This window comes from Garra rufa, chromosome 14, assembly GCF_049309525.1.
Source record: "Garra rufa chromosome 14, GarRuf1.0, whole genome shotgun sequence".
Taxonomy (NCBI): domain Eukaryota; kingdom Metazoa; phylum Chordata; class Actinopteri; order Cypriniformes; family Cyprinidae; genus Garra; species Garra rufa.
The window spans coordinates 19,508,798-19,525,001 of NC_133374.1; the positions used below are offsets into that span (position 1 = coordinate 19,508,798).

Consider the following 16,204-nt stretch of genomic DNA (forward strand, 5'->3'; position numbering starts at 1 on the left):
TTTAGTTTGGCCAACCACAAACGCCTTTTGTTCCTCAGACATTTTTTGCACTCTTCTCCTAGATTTGTTATAACTTTTGGCAGTCTATAGTACACCAAATGTTTTTCCCAGTCTGACCAATTAGTAGGCTACAGCCCAAAACATGACAATAACTGAGAATTTTCAGCAGCAATAATAAGCAAAATATGCGAGTTTCGTTCGGTTCAGTCAGTGGCGTTGTTTATGTTCAGTGCCGCCAGATTGATGACACTCTATTATTGCTTCCACAAATTCATTTGAAGCATATATAGGCCTAGAATTAAATATTTTCAAGCGAGTTTTGACATATACAATTATGCAACATTTTTGTAAAATGATTACTGAATAGTACAGCCAGAAATTTCTAAACTGCTTCACGTAACGCATTTAATAAACTGTTAAATAAAAAAGGACCAGCTAAACAAGCGAGTCAGTAAAATGCGCTTCTCTCAACTGGAGCTATCAGGCTGCCGTAGCCGTGTGTTTGGTGGGTGGGACAAATACAAAGGCAAGCAGGTCAAGAGGAGGAGAAACCACGTGTGACAACCAGGCTGAGAACTGTCCTTCGCAAGTTAAGTTGTATTTGTAATATCTTTGCATGTAACCAGGCAGCAGCCATTCCGTCAGAAGGAGAAGGCCATACAACAGACCCGTATCACAGCCCTCAGCAACGGACGTCTGTTGCGAACTCCGAAACCAAATAAGTCTTCTGGGAAACGAATCATGGTGAGCAAGACGGATGACATCCCAGCATCAGTGCCCAACTGCAACCCCGTTGATCTTGCCCGGGAAGGCGAGACAGCAAACAGCAAAGACACCAGCAAGACAGCCTTGAAGGATCCATGTGCCTGCGGTAAGTGGGCTTTAAATTATTATAGACATTGTAGCATGCATCACTCTGCTGTTAATGCCCCTGATGGAATTGAACTAAGTCCACTGCAGTTTAGAGTAAATCAGTGTTGAGATCTGATATATGATTGACTGGATAGATAGAGGTCAAAGTGAAGTAGGTATCAAAGGACACAAACAGGCAAAGAGCAGAGGTGTCTGCTTAAATTTACACCCACCCATGTTTCTGAAAGGGAAGTAGATGCCCTCAAAGTGCTTGTACAAAACTTATACAGGCCATTCATTTTCTCTTCCCTACTATGAACTTTAAGTACTGCTCTTCACAGATAAACTCCTTCACAGGGTTTCCCTCAAACATAAAATGGCCATTCTGTGTCATTGATGTGATTAGGCTTCCCTTTTTGATTTCATCAGTCATGTTGGATAAATATCGAAATGATCTTGTAGTGGTTGAACCATTTCTATCAACTGTTTTGAGTAGTTTTAATAGGAGGTGAGAATAATTTAGGTCAACAGGATGGTGAAGTACATCAAAGGTGAATGTAAGCTGATGTATGTTTACTCAGGGATAATTATTTTGCATGAGAACAAACACAGCAGTGCCAAAAGTAAAACAAGAAGTGTTCAGTTCAGCCTTTTCAGTCATTTAGGAGCTAATTTGCATTTACGTATTATAAATGTACACAATATTTAGTCTAAAAATTACGTTTACTGTATATCTGCTGTTGCAAAGTCAACAGCAAGTGCAGATCTGAAATAAATGATTCGACAACCACCTGAAGCTCTTAAACTGAGATGATCCAGACGTTTTACTTCTTATTTACACGCTAACTTTCATTTTCAGCAGTGTAAAGTGTTGTTATGAGCTTGTCCGCTAGCTGTGTGTAAGATCCTGGCGCACATGTTCTGTAATAGCGCGCATGAACACGAATAAACTGAAGGTCACCTTCAGTGGGACGGAACTATTGAGCTTGAGAGGGAGTGCTAGGTTTTACTACGGTCTAATTTTTAGGTGACTCCGTCTTGAATAGTTTTACTTGACTAAAAGAGCCTATTATATTGTACTGTTTAGATGATATATTTTCTAAAAATGTCGTATTAGTAATTAATAGCTTGTTTAAACGCAAGCTTGTGTATCGGCCCCCCTCCCGTTTTCATTCAGGAGAGTGTTGCGCTCCTCGACCGGGAAGCGGAAGTAGCCACACATGGAAAGTCATGGTGCATGTATGCCGATAGAAGGTTATTGCTACCAGTTAAATATAGAGGGATCTGTTTGGTAAGTGTTGGGATTACACAGTTTGTCTTGCACGTAGGAGTGATCCTATAATTTGCGAATTATTTTCGAGCTGCGAGCTGCCATTAGAGCCGATTTAGAACAAGTAGCCGGGTGTTGTGCACACTGTCAGTTAACGTTAGCTAGCCGCTGCAAGTCACATTTAAGGAGACCTTGGAAGAGACTGACTGTCATTATGGCACCTGACAGTTGTGGAATGGGTCACTCTGCTAGCCTTTGGCTGTGTTTAATATGCTGGATTTGTTGGTCTGGTTGTGACTGATGGGATCTCTTTATGAGCTGTGATAGTAGTTGACATGATTTGTGTGTATTTGCATTGTAATTATTTATGTAATAAATGTTGAGTAAGGCTATTTAAGAAGCTGGTTAGGCCACCTTTGGATTGCTATACAGTTTTTAATAATTATACTGTCATTTTTATAGCACGTCTGCAAGCTTTGTTCAGCCTCATATGTCAAGCTTTTGAGGATGCTGTCATTTAATTTTTTTTGCAAAGATATGAAAAGTACCACAAAAAAGGTTTCGATTCCTTTTTTTTGAACCTCATGTCAAAACTGTTATTTTACATACGCTACCAGTTTTTAAACAGTAGGATACTATTTTAAATAACTGTTTTCTATTTGAATATATTTTAAAATGTAATTTATTCCTGTCTTTCTCCAGTCTTTAGTGTCGCATGATCCTTTAGTGATCATTTGCTGATCCAAAAATCAACATTTATCTGAAATAAAAATATTCATTATACCATTCAAAAGCTTGGAGTCAGTATGTATGTATGTATGTGTGTGTGTGTATAAATATATATATATATATATATATATATATACATACAACACATATACAACACATACATACATATATACACACACACACACATATATGTGATCAATATATAGATATAGATAGTGTGGAAAGAAGTTATAGAAATGAATACTTTTATTTAGCAAAGATGGTATAAATTGATCAAAAGTGGTGATAAAGCCATTTTATACTGTTACAAAAGATTTCTATTTATCAGAAACCTGAAAAATTCTACTCGGCTGTTTACAACATAAAAATAATAATGTTTTTTTGAGCAGCAAATAAGAATATTAGAGTGATTTCTGAAGGAGCATGTGACTGGAGTAATGATTCTTAAAATTCAGCTTTGAAATCACAGGAATAAATTACATTTTAAAATATATTCAAATAGAAAACAATTATTTTAAATAGTAAAAATATTTGAAGATTGTGCTGTTTTTGCTGTACTTGGAATCAAATAAATGCAGGCTTGATGAGCAGAAGAGACTTTAAAAACATTAAAATTGTACTGTTCAAAATCTTTTGACTGTTAGTGTATAATAAAATATGAGAGCAGCTATGCTGAGATCACACGATCAGCTACATTTGACCAGTTTTTATACATCCTACATGAAAAAGAAATAGGTGTGGAAAAATTTTCACTCAGAAATTGCTAGTTAATTAACTTACAATTACAAAGAAACAGAAAGTAACATTTTGAAGTAGAAAACCTGAAATAGTATTTTTTGTACAATGTACTCCAGTAATCTATTTACAACTTACAGTGTATTATTTGACACTTCTGTTTAATCATGTCTGACTGTAAAATATTGTGTACATTTTGCACAGCTTAAATGACAAGGATCACTGCCTGCAGCTTTTGTGTTCATAGTGCCAAATGTTCAACACCATGCGCTTGTTGTCCCAACACATCATGTCACTCCACAGGGGATCTATAAGGCTACAGCCTCTTTTACGTCTCACGTAGGCCACCATGATCTCATCTGTGATAAAGTTTGGCAGGTGTCTCCTGTTGTGCTTGACTGAAGGTTTAACTGCCAATTTGTGCTGCTGCCATTTAATAAATTTGCTTCGTTTTTTCAGATTGGGACTTTGCACTTGCCTTTTTATTTTTGGTAAAACTCACTTTGTCATTGGGAAAACAATAAGTTTGCTTAGTTAGGAGTGTAATAGTGTAATATCTCCCTCCTGAATGATTTACCTGCATAGGGTTGCAAATTAAACATCAGGGTTTTATTTTTATTCAACGCAGTGCTGAAATCCTGCAGCAGTGGCATATGTGATTGCGATAGGATAAAGGATGGCGTAAAGTCTTAGAACATGCTGAAGGAGATTAGTATATTAGTAAAGTCTAATGTAAACTGGTTTGGTCTGATCCTCCAGCCTTCACATTTATTAATTGTGGCGTCCAACTGGACTTCACCCAGCCTAGGGAGAGGGAGGACTGAAGGACAAGGGGTTTGACTTTAGGGTTGTGCAATGCTGAGGGACAAACCTCATACACACTTTGATCTATTTAAACAGCAGCCGTTGTTATGATGCAATGAATTTTTAGCATCATTACTGCAATCTTCAGTGTCACATGATCCTTCAGCAATCATTCTATTATGCTGATTTACTGTTCAAGAAACTTTTTTTTTACTATTATTATCAATATTTATTATCAGGATTCTTTGATGAATAGAAAGATCCAAAGATCAGCATTTATCTGTAATGAAAAGCTTTTGTAACAATATACACTATACCATAGTTATGCCATGGTCTAAAATATTTTATTCGGTTGAAATTTTATATAAAACATCTTAAAAATCGTTTTTTTTTTTTTTTTTATCATTATCCAATCATTCATGCATAACTGGGAAAGTATGGCCTGGAACCCTTGAATATTGTTGTGGACAGTGGGGGGCCTTTGAGTAGGAGTCAATTGATATGTGTTTTTCGGGTTGATATTAGTTATTACAGATCAAGTGGGCCGCTAACCGATACTTTGTCTGGTGCAAAAATTAAAATCAATGTCAAAATTAAGAATAACAAATTTTAAATGATTTAAAATAATTTTATTGGCAAATCAGGTTTTTGAAAATGACCGATACTAGGGCTGTGCAATAAATCGCGTGCAATTGTCATGTGTATCTCATCAGTAAAGCCGGTTCTGTGATTAGTAGTAATTTTGAACGCGATATTGCGTAGCTTTTCAGTGATCTACGGCTCAGTGTTTTAAATACCGCGCCATCTGAACGCACGTGATGGAGATTTACTACTAATCACAGAACTGGCTTTACTGATGAGATACGCATGACAATCGCATGCGATTTATTGCACAGCCCTAACCGATACCAATAACCATAAAAATTCTTAATACCTGTGCTGATAATATAACTGATATTTTGAACCGATGTATGACTGGTGTAAAAATGAAAATTAACATCAAAATTAAAAATATTAATTAGTGATCGACCGATATTGATTTTTTTTTATTACCGATACCAATTATTTGCATGTTTATGTGCCCGATTACCGATATTCATAACCGATATTTATTTACTATTATACTTCTGTTTTTGACACAATGATTACAACACCACTGAACTGAACAAACCGTTTTATTTATAACAATCACTCCCTCCTTGCAAACCGCCAGCCCTGGCAATGACTGAGTGAAGTAAGTCCATACTTCACTTTGCTGTCTATTTTTTATTTTGGTCATCTTAAAAAAAAAAAAAAGTGTTGAATGTTAGCAGTCTTTCATGTTAAATTTAATATTCATATTACAACAATAAAAATATTTTATAAAAAGCATGAGCAGCAACACTAACATTACCAATAAGCAAAATAAATATAAAATGTCTGTCTTCAAGCATAGGAGTCATATCAACTTTGCAGAAATGTAACTTCATTTTAAACTAGAGTTTTATTAGGTTTATAAAGCTGTTTATAGGCTAAAGAGTGAAGAATAATTTTCTGGATAATGTTAATTTACTGAGTAATATTCTGAAATATTGAAATATAACAAACAAAACATTGTTTTTATTGCATTTCTGATATGTTATATCACAATTACATTTTTGAAAAAAAAAGTTTTTGTCGTTCTAGATTATGAAATGCGTGCTGACAAAGCGCATTCAATTTCTTAGTTATATTTATTTAGAAGATGTTTATTAGCGGAATGATGGTTATATAGTAAATGTTAATATAATTTGTGGTGTTTTAGTGAATCTTGTTAAAAGTTATATGCAGTGGCTGTGCTGGAGCATTTCATGAGCATCAACCCGGTGAGTGAACAGCAAAATGGAAGCGACTTCACGAGAGACGAATGATGAGCATATAGACGCTCATTAGTGGCTGTATTTAATTCAGGCAAGTTACGTCTTTATTGTGACAGGAATCAGGATTTGACGGATTATCTTGCGTGACTCTGTGAGTTCGTCTTTATTTCTTAGAGCCAAGCTGCATAAACTACATGTCAGTCATTTATGTAACACATCTAATTTGTGCATTAATAGCTGTTATGTTAAATAAAGTTTACTAAATATAGCAAAGTAAGTATACTTGACCTGTGCACGCAGTTGTTGTTTCCCATCAGACGCCGTGCTGCAATGGCGATCATGCGCGTAATTCTCAAAACACCCACAAGATGGCGGCGTTTATCGGTGAACCCGATATTACAAAACCGATAACCGATTATGGTAAAATGCTTAAATATCGGGAAAAATATCGGTAAATCGATATATCGCTCGATCTCTACCGATAACCATAAAATGCTTAATATCGGCACCGATAATCGGTCAAAAAAGTAAAAAGGTTGAGATCCACTGTTTATAAGCAAATCCAGATTTTGTTGTTCTTATCAGGATTATAATAATTAACTAAAACTAAAACCATAGCCATTTTCGTTTAAAATAAAATAAACGTTAACTGAAATAAAATAAAATATAATAAAGCATAAATGTACTTTATTTCAGTTAGTTGAGACCTTTTTCGTTTTCATTTAGTTAAACTTTCATTTGTTTAAAAAAAGAAACTTCTATAGACAAAGACAAAATCACTAAAACTTGAAATATAAAAACAGAAACTCAAAATATTAGAACTATAATATCTCTATGATACTGAAGTAACATTGGTTCTGAAAAAAAAAAAAGATTACATAAAAGGACTTTTGAGATCATTCAAATTATTATCGTAGTAAATAAAGGATCAAATGATCACAATTTGAAGTTTTTGTCCTCTTTGTGATGTATCAGATAAGTTTTATATGCCAAAATACACCATTTACAGGATTCCCCTGCAGTAAGATGGTTTGAAATTTGTGTTAACAGCCTCTATACTTAACCAATAGGCTTCCACCACCTAACCTAATGCGCTTGGTTAGATTTGGAGTGGATTTGGGCGAGATCTGTGTAAACGTTCAATTTAGAGCAAGATAAAATAACCATATGGTGCCGCTCGGTCTGAAGAAATGCAGTCAGTTTCACTTTGGACTAATGATAGCTGCTGTAACTGACTGAAAGCATGCACAAACTCCACATTCCACATTCCTTGTAGACAATGCTCTTAGCCACAAGTATATAATACATAAATGGTGTTTTTGTATATGGGACTTGTTTTTTTTTTTTTGAAGCCTCTGTTGTGAAATCTGTTTGATCTGGTTCCCCTTTGGTCCTCGGTGTCTGTAGCGTGAGACCAGCTGCTTGTTGCTATAGCCATGGCCATTGAGGAGAGCCAAGGACATGCTGCAGTTGTCTAAAGCAAACGGTGTATTTTAGCTGAGAGTTACGACCAAAGACAGCTGTGGCATCCGAAAACACGCCTGGCTTGGCAGGAATCTCATGTCTTTGTCATCTTGTTCAATTCAGTATGTGGCAAAACATGCAGCCTCAGCAGATTCCGTGTGAGTGAATCAATCAGTAAGGCATACGGGACCTCCTCAGACAAATGAGTCAGATGATATTGCACCAGCATCGGTCCGGCAGCATTCAGCCGGAGAGCGTGCCGGGAATGATTGCCCCCCGAGACCCGGGACTTTAACTGTTGTCGTGGAGATCTCCATGGCAGCCCAGCATTGCGCTGTGGGAGCTGTATTGTGTACAGTGTGTGAAGTGTCACAGGCCCTCAGGAGCTGATCGCTGTGCTAGTGTGCTGACCTACTGGTTAAAATCCACTAGCCTTTAAGCAACTCCTTCAGGCTAAGCAGTACCTGCTAAACGGCAAGCTAAGTGATTAGTGAGGTCTGTGTTGTGAGTAGAAGGCTGTAACTAACTAATGATTATTATTGAAATCAACTATTGTAATGATTATTGAAAGTGTGTTGGTTTATAAACTGTTATTGTATTGCTGGTCTGAACTAGTTTTTATTAGATTTTTTTTTTTTTTCAGTTTTAATTTTAATTTTAGTACATTTATGTGCTTTTTGTCTTTTTTGTTGTAGCTTTAATGTTTTTATTTTATTTTTTTTAACGTTTTTTTTATCCTTTAAATGACTGAATTATTTCGTTTTAATTTAAATTTTGATTAATTGACTTTACAAACAGTCAATCATTGCTTTGTGTTAAACAAGTGATTAGACATTTAAGATCAGAGATAATTCAAATTAAACATTTAAGATCCAGGTATCTTTTTAGAAAGTCAGAGATAAATGACCGCTGAACTCTGTTTTATCTTTTCCAAAAATATATATATTTTTTTAGTTTTAATTGTTCTGGGTTTTTTCCATTTTCCATTTTTTGTTTGCATTTGTTTCCATTTACATTTTTCTAGACTGGTTAAAATTAACAGTGCTAATGCTAATCAAAAAGCATGTCTAATTAACTGAAATCATCAAACATATAGAATTCTGGCAGAAATTTATTACAAGTTCAACAAAAATTAAATTATGGCCCCATGAAATCTGTTAAATTTTTTTTCCCAAATTGAGTTTTTTGTTTTAATTTTTGATTATATTTTTTCCATTTACATTTTTCTAGAATCTGTTTTAATGGTTAAATTAAAAAATATTAATCATAAGGTGTGTTTAACTAATTAAAACCATGAAATTTATGCAATTTATTAAAAGTTTCACAAAAATTACATTTTAAGGCCCTATAAAAAATTAAGTTTAAATTTTTAATTTTTCTTCTCCATTTTCCTAGACTCTGTTTTATGGTTAAATTGACAAAAAACATTAATCAAAAAGAATGTAAAATTAATTGAAATCGTGAAACGTACACAATTTAACAGCAATTTATTAAGTTTAATAAAAACACATTGTAAAAGCCCTATGTTTATTTATTTTTTTTCTCATAAAATTTAATTTTTCTCAAATTCCTGGTTTTCCATAAATTTTCTGAATTCCATTTTAATGGTTTTATTCAATTTTAATAATCAAAAGCATTTCTGATTAATTTAGGGAAATACTGTTGTATCATTACATTTTAAGTAATATATTTCTGTCACAATTTCTTCAAGTTAAACCTAAATTTAATTTTTCTGTGAAGACCTCTGTCAATAGTTTTTTTTTTTTTTTCCCAAAAGAAATGTTAAGACATTCAGCATTATAATGTAAATTCCATTTTTATGACTGGATTCTGCAATTTTTATTAGAGAATCACAAGCCACAAAAAGTATTTTGAATGCTAATTGGACATCAAGGCTGTGCTAATTTTTGCATGCAAAAACCACCTCACTAGATAATGTCAAAACGTCATATGTTTTCATGAAGTTTATTTAATTTTAAATTGCTAAGTTGTTTGCTTTTATTCTCACAGGGCACCGTGGTGACACCGCAGTGATGAACGGAGACGCCAGTCACGATCAGGCCGAGGAGGCTGACTCCAAGCAGGATGGCAGTGCCGATGCAGACCCTGCAGAGGACGCCAATGAACAGGAAGTGATTGTAATTCAAGACACTGGCTTCACTGTGAAGATCCAAGCACCAGGAACTGAACCCTTCGACCTTCAGGTGAGCCCTGATCTTGCACTGACTGCTCATTACACAGAAATGTTTGTAACCAAATATTGTAACAAAATCTGTGGTTCTTACTCAGGTGTCACCACAAGAGATGGTGCAAGAGATCCACCAAGTTCTAATGGACCGTGAGGACACCTGCCACCGCACCTGCTTCTCCTTGCAGCTCGACGGCAACGTACTCGACAACTTTGCAGAGCTCAAGTCCATTGAGGGCCTGCAGGAAGGCTCCCTTCTTAAAGTGGTTGAAGGTACAATTCAACAACCTCATGTATGCATCTCAGGTACTGAGCTTTTTAACAGATTTGTTTCCTTCCCGTAGAGCCCTACACAGTGCGTGAAGCTCGCATACACGTCCGTCACATCAGAGACCTGCTGAAGAGCCTAGATCCATCAGATGCTTACAATGGAGTGGACTGCAACTCCCTCTCTTTCCTTAGCGTCTTCACAGATGGAGACCTCGGAGGTCAGTGACAAGAAGATTGATAGCGCTTAAGTGATTTCTAGTAGGTTGACGGCTAGTATTCTACGACCTGTTTGTTCTTGCCCTCGCAGATACTGGGAAACGCAAAAAGAAGGGCAATGAACTTGAGCAGATTGATTGCACACCTCCTGAACACATTCTCCCAGGCAGCAAAGAGCGTCCTTTAGTTCCCCTTCAGCCACAGAATAAAGACTGGAAGGTTGGAGATGACAGATTTTGCCATGACTTTTTCATGATGTCTTGCTTTTGTTCTGTGAGGTTTGCTTACTTTTCTCTTGGCCTCTGTTTGTAGCCTATGCAGTGCCTGAAGGTCTTGACCATGAGTGGCTGGAACCCACCACCTGGGAACAGGAAGATGCATGGGGACCTCATGTATCTCTACATAGTGACTGTTGAGGACAGACACGTCAGCATCACTGCCTCCACCCGTGGATTCTACCTCAATCAGTAAGTGATTGCATTGCTGTCTAGAGTACTTGATTCTGATTGGCCAGCCTGGCATTCTATGGTCAGTTTTCTGTGAATGAAAATTCCATTCATTTTGGCCATAAGGGAAAGTTTGTAATGTTGTGATTCACCTCGTAGCTGGTTGGTTTGGCTTTAATTGAGACTTCTTTTTTTTTTTTTTTTTTTAACTGTTTGGGAAAAATTATCTGGAAAACTACTTCTGAATTAAATGTTGTTTTTAATTTTAATTTATTTATACAAAATAGTACAGAAATGTAATACCAGCCTATTCTTTAATTGGTCATAACATGAAAACAATCATTGCAGGTCCACGACTTATAACTTCAACCCCAAGCCAGCCAACCCCAGCTTTCTCAGCCACTCTCTAGTGGAACTACTGAGCCAGATAAGTGCCGCCTTCAAGAAGAACTTCACCGCTCTGCAAAAGAAGAGGTAATACACTATTATTATTAGTACAAATTTAGTTCACCTCCCACTTAGATTGTGCGACAGTTCGACTGATAGAGAACTTCTTTGAAGCAACCGGCTCTGGCCTGCTTAAGGAAACGTGACCCATTTTATCTCTGCTAGGCCACATTTGCACATAGCATTGACATCCTACGCAGGAGTGAGATAAAAGTATATCAGTGAGAGGCAGTATGCCAACTTAATTCACCCAACAATGAATATTCTGTTGTTAATTACTCACCCACATGTCATGTTATTTTAAACTTGTAAGACCTTCATTCATCTTTGGAACACAAATTTAGATAATTTTTAATGAAATCAGAGAGCTTTCTGACCCTGCATAAATGCAATTTATTCTCTTCTGTGTCAGTCTTTGATGTGCGTTCGCAAGAGCTTGTACTTCATCAAAAATATCTTAATTTGTGTTCAGTAGATGCATGAAGGTCTTACGGGTTTGGAACAACATGAGTGTGAGTAATTAATGACAGAATTTTCATTTTTGGGTGAACTATCCCTTTAAACAGCTGAAATGAATACTTCCTAGTTAAGATCTTCCTAGTCATGTCATAGTTTTTTGTCTGTTATCATGTCAATTTTATTTTATTGATAACGATTGTGGATCTTGTATCAGGGTTCAAAGACATCCGTTTGAGAGAATAGCCACTCCCTTCCAAGTGTACAGCTGGACTGCACCACAGATTGATCATGCCATGGACTGTGTGAGAGCAGAGGATGCCTACACCTCCCGTCTGGGTTACGAGGAGCACATACCTGGCCAAGTATGTTCTAAAATCATCCTTTCTTCAGTTTTTTGGTGGATTTTGTTTTTTCAAATAGTGTTATTAAAGTTTTTTTATTTTCTGTGATAGACTAGAGATTGGAACGAGGAGCTCCAGACAACCAGAGAACTTTCTCGTAAGAACCTTCCTGAGCGCCTGCTGAGAGAACGAGCCATATTCAAGGTGAACATACCAATACTAGCTTTAAATATAAAGCTGAAAGCAGTGATTACCTAAGTTCAAGTGCTTTAAAGCATTTAAGCACATAAGGAAGAAGACATTGTGTTAACACAGCTGTAAACACCCAAATCAGTGATTTAAAAAAAGTAATTTACCATGGAAAATGATGATTTTTAGTATGTATGCCTGTTATAGTGCCACCTATGGTTGAATTTTTATTAAATGTTGCATACTTGTTTAGAATCATCTTTTGCATATGAGGTTTTGAGTTTTCATTTAGGATGTATAGGCTTTTTGGTATAATTGGCCACTCTCCCTTAAAAATTACCCTATGGTAGCTTACCAAAATGTAAAGTTCAACTAGTCCTGGGTTTTTCCACATGAACGTAACCAAACTCTGGAGAGCTAATATCAATAATTATCCAAAAAAAAAAAAAATTGAACTTGGGACGCCAAAACGTTCGAAAGGGGCAGGGCCACTTTTTAGTGAAATGCCTATAAGTCCTGAATGGAATGAGATATCTTTGTCAAACTCAGAACACTTATGTAAGAACTTAATCTGAGGTCACAGGATAAAAATCGTAGAGCTTGGCCACTTGGTGGGAGGGAAAAAAACACAAAAATGGCTGTACCTACATAACCGTTTGTCTTATCAATATAAAAATCGCTGTGCACGATTTTGGTCCAAAGTGCCACAAGTGTCTATAAGGACATTTGTGTATTTAAAAAAAACAATATTTGTATCATATGTCAGAACTCCTCATTCCGGACAACTTTGCCTCTAGAACCACTGTTGTCAATCAAATCGTTTGTTAAATGATTGAGAAGATGTTAAAAAAATAGTTTTGCGAACTAGTCCTAGGTTTTTCACTCAATTTGGAAAAAAAAACAAGTGCAGTACAATTCTCTGGACTCTCTAGGTCAATAATTATCAAAAAAATGTTAAAATGTTCTTTTTGGGAAGCTATAACAGAGTCATTAAGAAAAGGGGCCTGTCTGAATTTACCGAAAAAAAAAAAAAAACTTACAAAGCCTAAAGGAAAATTCGAAACATCACAACACTTGGTGAGCACATGCAGGTGATTCTTAACAAGCATGCAAAGTTTTAGGGAGATCGGACCACACCTGGCACTATAATAATCATAAACGTTACAAACCATATTATTCCTGTGGTAAATTTGCAGTATTTGCAAAAAAAAGCCAACATGCTATCTTTTTTTCATATACACAACCTAACAAGTATGGTTTCAATTGACCAACATTGTGAAGCTCACAAACGCACTTATGTTTCACAGGTTCATAGCGACTTTGCCGCTGCTGCGACACGTGGCGCAATGGCCGTGATCGATGGTAATGTAATGGCCATCAACCCTGGAGAAGAGACAAGAATGCAGATGTTTATTTGGAACAACATCTTCTTCAGCTTGGGTTTTGATGTACGTGACCACTATAGGGAGCTGGGCGGAGATGCTGCCGCCCATGCTGCCCCCACCAACGACCTAAACGGGGTGAGAGCGTACAGTGCTGTGGACGTGGAGGGGCTCTACACCCTGGGCACGGTGGTGGTGGACTACAGAGGTTACCGTGTAACCGCACAGTCCATTATTCCTGGCATCTTGGAGCGCGAACAGGAGCAGAGCGTCATTTACGGCTCCATTGACTTCGGCAAGACCGTAGTGTCCCACCCCAAGTATCTGGAGCTTTTGGAGAAGACCAGCCGCCCGCTGAAGGTGCAGCGCCACGCTGTGCTCAACGAGAAAGAGACCGCCGTAGAGCTTTGCTCCTCTGTGGAATGTAAGGGTATCATTGGCAACGATGGCCGCCATTACATCCTCGACCTTTTGCGCACCTTCCCACCTGACCTCAACTTCTTGCCAGTGGAGGGTGAGGAGCTCGCCCCTGAGAGCCAGAAGCTGGGTTTCCCCCGCCAACATCGTCATCGCCTGGCTTGCTTGCGCCAGGAGCTCATCGAGGCCTTTGTAGAGCACAGGTTTGTTCCTGCTGTTTTATATATGTGCTCTTTCAAGTCTGAGTAAAGTTGCTCTCCTGTTTGTTGTCTAATAAAAATGTGATTTATATACCAGCGGTGGATTTCAGGTTTCAAAAATACACCATAAAAATACTTTATATGACTGGAGCTGCATATTCAGAGTCATCTAAAGCCATCTGATAGCTTTATAAAAGAAACAAACCAGCATTTTTGGATGGTATCATGGCTGTCAGTCACAAATAGGTTTAGACTAGTCAAAGTTTAATATATATATATCTCTATATTATAACTCTTAGCATTCCTTTTAAACTCAACTCAATGCAAAACGTTCTGTGGGTGGAACCAAAAAGAATTATTGAAACATAATTAATATTATTGTAATTATTATTATTGCTAATATTAGTAATATTTATTTACTATTTGTAACTGTTACAAAAATAAAAATAACATTTATAAATGTAAATGTGAATATGTAAATGTAAACAATTAAATATGTATTTAAAATAAATATTTACTTATATTTGTACTACTACTAATTATTGTTAGTAGTAACTACTTTCTTAAACTAAACCAAAAAAAATCTAAATAATATTTTACTTTTGTACTAATTACTGTTTCTACTACTAATTAAAATTAAAATATATTTACTACTAATTATTGTTAATATTGTTTGTATTTTTAACTTACAAAAATTAAAAAGTAATATACATATGTTGAGAAATATGAAATATTTATTAAAATATTAATTTATTTGTTAAAATATATATAATATTTAAAGGAAATGTGTATATACTTTTTTAGTTTTGTATTAATAAATAGTCATAATAATAGTAATATTAACTAGACAAGTTTAAAACAAACTTTATGTTGTTGGGATGTTAATGTTTTTATTAATTTTATTATTGGTAGCTTACAAAAATGTATTTAAAATGTGTAGATAAAATAAAAAAAATTATAGTTGTTATTGGTAATGTTAGTAATTTAAAAATGTTGGGAACGAAAGAAAATAAAAACATTTATAAATGTAAATAAACAATTAAATATATATTATAAATATTTTATTTTCATTTTTGTAGTAAATACTACTAATAAAACAGTACTACATCTACTGTTACTACTAATTATTGTTAGTAGTAACTATTACTATATCTTGAATTAAAGTAATCTTCTCTTTAATGAATCATTTCTTGAATGTCCTGTAGACTGGTCTAAACATGTCCTCCGCTTGTGCCTCAGATATCTCCTCTTCATGAAGATGGCAGCACTCCAGCTAATGCAGCAGAAAGCAAACAAAGACAGGACTGCAGCCCTGCATGACACAAGCACTGCAGATGCCGAGTCTGAAAGCAAACCTCCGGCTCTTGAAGCATCTGAGAAGGTTCCCGACGGCACGCCAACCTCCCAAACATCCTCTGAATCCACTCTGACCCCTGATGACTCAGAGGCAACGACTGCGTCTGAAAACTCTGCTTCTGAAAACCAAGAAGATCTGAAATCCGATTTTCCTACGGCAAACACCAATGGTACTCATGAGCCTTCAGCTGCAGAGAGGCAGAATGGAGGGTGTGATAGTCCCTTGGAGGGTAAGGAAGCTGATGAAAATATTCCTGGACTTGCCCAAGCTAAAGAGCTGGCTGAGTCCTTAGCAGCAGAAGATGGATCCGGTATTGGTATGTCCTGTGAGCGACCGAAAAGAGCCTGAGAGGAAACAAGAGCAAAAGCTGGCAGAGACATGCACACATACTACTTTTTTCTTACACTTTTTCTCGTCACAGCTCTGTCTGAGTTCTGTCATCAGCTCATTAGATGTCCTGCTGTTGTCTTTTTCATTGGCTATCTGTGTTTTTTCAGTGCATCTCTCCTCTGTGCTGTTTGCTCCTGTTCTCTCTGAGGCTCAGTGAAGGAGATGTGAATCTCCTAGATTGGCTTTGTAATAATCTGGCTCCACTGTGTG

At 36.3% G+C, this 16,204-nt stretch overlaps 1 protein-coding gene across 3 annotated transcripts in view; it reads left to right on the forward strand.

Moving 5' to 3' along the window:
• The first annotated feature begins 540 nt into the window (after positions 1-540).
• cluha (clustered mitochondria (cluA/CLU1) homolog a) overlaps positions 541-16,204 on the forward strand; it is a 30,299-nt gene continuing 14,635 nt past the window's right edge. The window contains exons 1-11 of one of the 3 annotated variants that reach the window (XM_073817644.1): positions 541-871; positions 9,703-9,896; positions 9,982-10,153; positions 10,225-10,368; positions 10,458-10,585; positions 10,679-10,833; positions 11,161-11,286; positions 11,933-12,080; positions 12,171-12,263; positions 13,556-14,250; positions 15,487-15,920. In XM_073817644.1, the coding sequence (XP_073673745.1) occupies positions 742-871; positions 9,703-9,896; positions 9,982-10,153; positions 10,225-10,368; positions 10,458-10,585; positions 10,679-10,833; positions 11,161-11,286; positions 11,933-12,080; positions 12,171-12,263; positions 13,556-14,250; positions 15,487-15,920 (2,419 nt within the window). In that variant the 5' untranslated portion in view covers positions 541-741. Of the gene's footprint in view, positions 872-2,073; positions 2,144-9,702; positions 9,897-9,981; positions 10,154-10,224; positions 10,369-10,457; positions 10,586-10,678; positions 10,834-11,160; positions 11,287-11,932; positions 12,081-12,170; positions 12,264-13,555; positions 14,251-15,486; positions 15,921-16,204 lie in introns of those variants that run through there. The other 2 variants (XM_073817645.1, XM_073817646.1) reach the window with 2 other exon arrangements.